The 8176-nt window shown below is 40.8% G+C and overlaps 1 protein-coding gene across 4 annotated transcripts in view; it reads left to right on the forward strand.

Moving 5' to 3' along the window:
* The window catches only part of LOC311515000 (cyclin-dependent kinase inhibitor 1-like), a 15499-nt gene extending 8118 nt beyond the window's left edge, over positions 1 to 7381 (forward strand). The window contains exons 3-4 of one of the 4 annotated variants that reach the window (XM_084617782.1): positions 1945 to 2176; positions 4120 to 7381. In XM_084617782.1, coding sequence (XP_084473908.1) covers positions 1945 to 2176; positions 4120 to 4135 — 248 coding nt within the window. In that variant the 3' untranslated portion in view covers positions 4136 to 7381. Of the gene's footprint in view, positions 1 to 1944; positions 2205 to 4119 lie in introns of all 4 variants that reach the window. The other 3 variants (XM_084617784.1, XM_084617783.1, XM_084617785.1) reach the window with 3 other exon arrangements.
* The last annotated feature ends 795 nt before the right edge of the window (positions 7382 to 8176 follow it).

Raw genomic sequence — 8176 nt, forward strand, 5'->3', positions numbered from 1 at the left:
AGGCCATATTTACAGGGTGGGGAACTGTATCCTGAGAAACAGCGACTCTGAAAAAGATTTAGGGGTCATGGTAGATATTCAGCTGACTGTGACACCAGGGCTAATGTGATGCTTGGATCCATAAACAGGGGAATTTCGAGTAGGAATAGAGAGGTTGTTTTACCTCTCTATTTGGCACTGGTGTGACCATTGCTGGAATACTGTGTCCAGTCGTGTCCACAATTCAAAAAGGATGTTGATAAATTGAAGAGGGTTCAGAGAACAGCCACAAGGTTGATTAAAGTATTAGAAAACATGCCTTGTAGTGATAGACTCGAGGAACAAAACCTATTTAGTTTAACAAAGAGAAGGTTAAGGGGTGATTTGATTACAGTCTGTAAGTACCTTCTTGGAGAATAAATTGTGATAATGGGATCTTCAATCTTGCACAGACAGGTCTAACATGATCCAATGACAGGAAGTTGAAGCTAGACAAATTTGGATTGGAAATAAGGTGTAAATTTTTGACAGTGAGTTTAGTTAACCATTGGAACTACTTACCAAGGGCCGTGGTGGATTCTCCATCATTTGCCATTTTAAAATCAAGATTGGAAGTTTTTTCTAAAAAAAATATGCTCTGAATTATTTTGGGGAAGTTCCATGGTCAGACTAGGTGATTACAGTGGTCTCTTTTGGCCTTGGAATCTATGAATCGCATCCGATGAAGTGAGCTGTAGCTCACGAAAGCTTATGCTCTAATAAATTTGTTAGTCTCTAAGGTGCCACAAGTACTCCTTTTCTTTTTACGGATATAGACTAACACGGTTGTTACTCTGAAACAGTCATTAGACAGTTTCAAGAATGAACTAGAGCTTTGTGATGAGAGGACAATCTTACACTAGAGCACAGGGCAGTAATACTTAATGAATGCACTTTTCATCTCCAAAGCACTTTGCAGGCATTAACTAATTAACTCTATAATATAACTGTAGGAGTACAGGAGCTTTATTCAGGCTTCAGTGTTGTGACAGTTGGAGGGTATCACTATTCAGTTGTAAATCTCTGTCTAGCAGTGTAGGAACAAATTATGCAAATATTTCCAAGGGATATTTTCTTCCATTCTGTTTGCCCTGGTAAACAAATATTTCCACAGGGGATGTGGAAACCAAAACACCAAGTTGCACAGCTTAACACTTTCCCATATTTGTTTTTACAAGTGAAAACTTGTTGGTAGAAATTGGTCCCCCAAGAATTCTGGATGCAATGAAACTGATCTGTCAGAGCAATCATGTATATTCTGCCTATTTTGGTGGGGCTTTGAGCTCATTCCATTTCTCTCTCTCTCACATGCACCCATGTATCCTCCCTATCACCACCTCAAAAACAGTACATCAAAATCTCCCATCAACTCAGAAGATCTGTACTCTGCTCCCTCTGGAACAAGACGTGACTAATCCATGTGACAGCCGGATTAGTCATCCAGAGTGATGCCTACCCCCAGAGGCCGAACCCACTCCCTGCGCCACACGTCCAACCTCTGTCATCCCAGAAAGTGTGGAGAGTGTGGACTAAACTTTAGACTGGTTCTGAACACAGGTATCTGCTATCTCATTTAGTCAAGCAGAACTCAGTAATGCTTTGCATTAAGGTCCTGCAATGGTGCATTTAATTTACACTGTAAAAGACAGTAGTGGTCTGGTTAAATAAATATCAATGTCTTAAAAACCAACATGGGTTCTGGGGACACTGGAGCCACCAAAGTGGGAGGAACTGAAGCTTTCTCACTTTATCTGACTCCTTGGGCAGGCGGAGTTAATTAACCAGTAAAAATGCAGGAGTTTTGCCATATTCCCAGCTCATTTGACACATGCATACCATCAGTTCCAGCCTCTGTTCTGATTCCATGAGAGTGCTTCACAGCTGCAGATTTACAGTACAGCTAGGCTTTATTCTGGCCTTTTCCAGGGACTGAAGTGAACTGTCTTTTTTGTAAGCCGGATTTCAAGATGCATCAGTGGCCAGAGCTAGAGAAAGAGCCAAGGGAAGGAAAGACATTTTCCATGAAGCACCAGCCTCTTTCACATGCCAGGTCTCATCCTTTTGTTCTCAGCTCAGAGCACTGTGGACTTGACTTTGGGCATGTCTACACTACGGGTGCTACGGCAGCACAACCACAGCACTACAGCGATGGAAAGGGGTAAGCCACCTCCCTTGAGTGGCAGTAGGTAGGTCGATGGAAAAACTTTTCTGTTGACTCAGCTGTTTCTGCACAGGGAGTGAGGTTAGGTCCATCTTCTGGACTAGTGGTTTCAAGATACTGGGTAAAATTTTCAAAAGTGACTGGTCTACACTACAAAGTTAGGTTGAGCTAGCTACATCACTCAGGGGTGTGAAAATTCACTCCCCTGAAAGATGTAATTAAGCCGACCTAAGCCCCGGTGTCGTCACCATGAGGTTAATGGAAGAATTCTTCCATCGACCTAGCTACTGCCTCCCAAGGAGGTGAATTTATTACAGCAATGGAAGAACCCCTTCACTACAGCAGTGCAGCTGTGCCACTATAGCATTTCTAGTGTAGACGCACCCTGAGGCACTTAGAGCCCAGATCTTCAAAGGCATTAGGTCCCTAACTTCCATTGAAATCATGCGAGTTGGGCACTTAAATTCATTTGAGGATCTGGTCCTGAGAAACCTTAGTCCCACTGACTTCCATCAAGACTTTGGCTCCTACATGCACAAGTCCCTTTTGAAAATTGGACTTGGGCTCTTCAATTACTTAGATGCCTTTGAAAATTTTACCCTTGTTAAAATTCACCATTGATGAAAGTGAGGATAATGCCAATGAAGTCACTTATGACTTTGACCCACCAAGTATAATTCATAATATATCCCTCCTCTCCAATACAAACTGGAGGACAGAGTATATATAAAGTCTCATGATTAGAAGAATTAACAGTTGTGAGGATTATACTTTGTGAGAGCTCAGACATCCCACTTCTTATTGTTACTCCTCTCCTCTTCCTCCCCACCAAGAATTTCTTGTGACATTTGCAGGCCTTTTTTCCTGATAAATTAGCTGCTCAGACTCCCAACAATATGTGGTATTAATTTGGGTCACCACTATACATATTATCCTCATCATAAATCAACCAACAGAACTTAATGAAATTGGATGCAGGATTTTCTTTGCAGAACTTGGCTGTGAAAACCTGTAGAATTCCAGGGAGTATCCTCTGCCAGTAGTATTCTCTGTAGAAATGAATACAAGCCGTAAACTGCTAGGACACTGTGAATATTTGCTATATACATTGCCATTTTGATTATGTGGGAAAGTGAAGTTAAAACATCATGAGGACCGAATCCTCAGCTGGTTTAAATTGGAATAGCTCTGTTAAAGCCAATGGAGCCAGTTTACACCAGCTGAGGATGTAGATCTGTGCCTGTAAATGTGGGTATACTGCTGATTTAATTTCAGCTATATTTGTCCTGTTAACTACATGAAAAATGTATTTGTTTCTGTGCTAGAAAAAAAATCACTGCTTAGTGTTTCCACAAATTATGGAAAGCAGGTCATGGTTCTGTTGTTAGATTGATTTTTGCACTTGAAGCAGGAATTAAATCACTTTGCTATGGATGAAGAATACAGAGTATTTTCCCCACAATTACAGCCCTTATTTATTCTGTATTCAGAGAGTAATAATTCAGTGTTATTGCAAGGTTATATCCAGTCTTCCTAGAGTTCTTATTTGATGTAATAAGTAGAACGTTATTAGTAAGGTTCAGCATAATTATAATTCTTCTGATGTTATGCTAAACTGCAGATCTTTTATAAGGTGGTAAAAGAGCACTGAAAAATAACTATTTCTGACCAGAAAACACTATTGTACTGGATCTAAAAGTCAGAGAGTAAAATGTCACATTGCTCAGCTTATATAAGAGAGTCCAAAGTCCTTTGATCTATGCTGAATAAAAGCCAGCACATTTCCTTTGTTTGTTTGGTATTACACAGCTTTATATGGAACATACTAAAGGTATTAGTTTTGTTCCCTCGTGGGCCTTAGAGAAGCCTACCTGACATTTCTTTAAAACATCATTCACCACGTCAGCAGTTTCTAATTCTGTTTGTTTGCTATTCTACAGATTACTACTCAGCTAAGAAGCAAGTCAAAACTAACAGTCAAGCTGCTGCAAAGAATTTGGCTTTCTGAAATGAAACACAGGATTGATCTGCACCAGAGATGTTATAAAGAGCTGCCAGGTTTATCTGACATTCAGAAATTGTGTGTGCAAGCTACAAATGCTTAAGGGCATCACATGGATTGATATATTCATGAAAGGACTGATGGAAAGTCTTGTAAACACAACAAAACTCGCATTAGAATGAGATTAAACTGGAAGCCCCTTTGCTAAGGATCACTAGCCTTAAAAGTGTTGGTAAGCAAGTTTGGAAATGTTTCAGGAATTGGCTAATAGCAGCAACTTAACCATGTGCGTTTCAAAGAATACTGCATACGAGAAAGCAGTGAACATAAGGTTAAACAGCTGTACAAATGTACTGCTGCATTTGAACAAGTCAGAATATGATCAGGACCGTATTATGTTTCTGATTTTGTATTTTTTACATCTTTAATGTACAGTTTGTTCCCTATTTCTAAGAGAGATGGCTTATCCAATCAATAAGCTTCACCTGCTAAACTCTACAGATCTGATTTATTTAAAAAGTTCCCAACCCAGACTATGATTTTTCAGGTGCAAAATTGTGACTACCCATAACTATCTGTGGACATAAATAGTGGTATTTATGTGGCAAATTCTCTGTGGCTGTAAATGGACACCGCTGTAGTTACTTCAGGAGAGTTTTGCCTATTTATTTCGGCAGAGCATTTGGCCCTGTGTCTGTCTGCTTGGCTCTGTTCAAAAATCAGGGTGTTAAACATGTGACTGTTGTAAATGGATGTCTGCAAATTTGCACCCATGAAATCAGGCACCTTATGTTAAAATCATTCCCGATATCTGCTGGGACAAATATAGCCTTCATTTTCACCTGTGCAGTTCCATTGAGGCCAATGCATGTGTGAAAATGAGAGCAATATTTGCCCTGTTGGGCACAGTGTTTTGTAATGCAGGTTACTATGGAGACGTTGGGCTAGATTCACAAAGAAACTTAGGCATGGTGATGCTCAGCATCATCATGCCTAACTTTTAGGTTCCTAGAAACTCCCGAGGATTCAAAAAGTCTTGAGTCCAGTGCCTAGGCTCCCTGTACAGTGAACAGAGGGAGGTAGGTGCCTCAGAATTGGATTCACAAAAGCTGGCAGGCTAGGCAGCTCCTTGCACATGCTAGCCATTGGGAGATGCCAAAATTATAGGGGGGAGGGATGCTAAGCCCCGCCCCTCACCGTGAAATGGGTGTTGAAGTCTGGGCTGCAGGGAGGTACCTTATTTGGCTTGCGATTCTCAGGTTCAAACCCTGTCTTGGGGTTATCTACACTGCTTTAGCAAGACGTTGCGGGGTCAGGGGGAAGACCACCCACATAATTTTGAGCCCAGTGGTTTGGGCACTCAGAGGTGGTAGGTCCCAGTTCAAAACCCCTCCCAAAGTGGAGGTTGGACTAGAACTGGGGTCTCCCACATCCCAGGTATAAGCACCCTAACCACTGGGCTAAAACATTGGAGGGAGGCCTCCTCTTTGCCCATCTCCAGCCATTTTGTGTATGCTCATGTATAGGGGTCCAGTCCAGTAGGCAAGCTCTGAGGATGCTTACCAGATTGTGCCCTGCAGGAAAGTTAGGCAGAGGAACTCCTGTCTTTTCTCGGTTCATGCAGCACTTTGGGGTTAAGTGTCCAGACACCTGGCATGGGGCTGCAGTGTTCATACTCAGAGGAAGAGCCAGAGGTGCCTAGGGAATATTTACTGCTAAAATTTAGGTGCTGAGTGAGTTTAGGCACCTACAGGATTTGGTGACACCTGGGGCTGAGGTGGGATTTGTGAATCCTATTGTGGCCTGATTCTGGGATTTAGGCACCTAAAGTGGCAGTTAGGGACCTAAATCCTTTTGTGAATCTAGCAATTTTTTTTAAAAAAATTATTTTTATTATTTGTTAAGCCCACATACGGTGTTTCCGTCACTATTTAGGAATTTCCTACAAGAAGAGAAAAGGTTTAATAACACTAGCTCATCCATCCCTCTTGGCATTGCATGGATTATTATTTCTAGGTATTTTTATACCATACACACTTCCTTTCTATTTCCCTTCTCCACTCCACCCACCAATTTGGATAATTGGGTTTTATGGCTCTTGGCACCCAGTTTGTAAAATGTAAAGAGAAACCTACAAAATATACATGCTAAATTATTCTTGTGCATATGGACTTGAGTAAGCTGCTGTGTTTCACAAACAAGTTTGGAAAGACCACTGTGATTTGGGCAGTTTAGAAATTACACAATGATTGAGAACTGCTTTTTGCCTAAAATCTACAAAGTCTTGTACAGTAGATTTTCTCTGGGTATATACATATTTGAGTATGCTGTACACATGGGATGCAGCTTATACATGTTTCAGAGTAGCAGCCCTGTTAGTCTGTATCCGCAAAAAGAAAAAGAGTACTTGTGGCACCTTAGAGACTAACAAATTTATTTGAGCATGAGCTTTCATGAGCTACAGCTCACTTCATCGGATGCTCACGAAAGCTCATGCTCAAATAAATTTGTTAGTCTCTAAGGTGCTACAAGTACTCCTTTTCTTTTAGCTTATACATGTTCACACAGATATTACATGCAACACCAAGACATAATAATTATTTTTCCAAAGGAGCAGTGATGTTTAGATGTAAACAGTTCATTAAGGCTATCAAAATATATCCATTTTTAATGAGAAAAGGCAGTGAATCAAGCCTGTTCCTTTATGTGCTGAGCTACGGGAGCTCAGCATGTTGCAGGCATAGGAGCTGGAACTAGAAGTTCAGGGGGTGTTGCTGCACCCTGGCTTGAAGTGGTTTCCATCAGATAAGTGTTTACAGTTAGGTTCAATGGCTCTCAGCACCCCTATTATACAAATTGTTCCAGCTCCCCTGGTTGCAGGGTCTATATTTTCAACTCCAGGCAAGTGAGAGAGTCAGGAGAAATTTTTTTCTCTTTTTAATCTTTGATTTGGAAACAAAGGGCCCAATCCTGCTCCTACTGAAATCAATGGGAGTTTTGCACAATGGAACCAGGATGAGACTCCAAATGGAGAATATTGTGAGTGAACTCAGTATGTGTGTTTGTGTGCTCCTGTTACAATAGCGATGGCATGCTGGGAAATAGTATGTTTTCTTACTTTTGGTGATGACTAAGACAAATCTATTTTTTTAAGTGTGTGATTTTCTCTGATTTGAAAAAAATTACACAACCGTATGTTTTCTGTGTGTTTGTGTGTTTTTAAAATCAGACCGACGACACTGTGTACCTTCTTGTTTTGTAGTGGTGTGCTAAGCAGCCTTATTTTCTGGTCAGTATGACAGGAGCTGCACACAAAAAAAGCCTATCCATCTGTCATGCACAAGGTTACCATGATGTTGCCTTGTTTTCTTATAGGGGAAAAGGGACACCTCTTTTTACAGAGGAAAATGATGATAGCTTGTCAAGGACTGAGCTTGTAAAGGTGTGAGACTGCAGGTTAGAATTTAGCCCATCCAAATTTCTAACATCTCTGCCAGTTATGATTGTGAATATTAGCTCAGAATGCTATAGTTAATTAAAAAATATTTGCTGGCAAGATGCAGTGATATTTTGTGGCTTGATATCTATATATTTTTTTAAAGTTTCTTAAATACAAAATATTGTAAATGAGGGTACAGTGTACAGAAAGAAAAACTTTTCTTTTCTTACTGCTCCACTCCATGGTGTGTGCAGTTAGGATGTCCTGATACTAAGTAATATAGGACCAGATGCTCAGCTAGTGTGAATTCTTGTAGGTCACTGAACTGCGATGGAGCTGTCCCAATTTACTCCAGCTGAGGATCTGGCCAGAGGTATTTTGCACTAGTGCTTTGTGTTACTACAGACCAAACGTTGATGACAAGCAGCTAACCAACTGCATACATAAACTGCCTCCTCTCTCCATACACAAGTTTTACAGTATGGGTAATGCAATAGCAGCCCTACAGCTATTAGCCCTACTGCTGAGAATGACAACAGGCCTCTGATTGGTTGCT

This window comes from Lepidochelys olivacea (genome assembly GCF_965140295.1).
Source record: "Lepidochelys olivacea isolate rLepOli2 genome assembly, chromosome: 1".
NCBI classification, from domain to species: domain Eukaryota; kingdom Metazoa; phylum Chordata; order Testudines; family Cheloniidae; genus Lepidochelys; species Lepidochelys olivacea.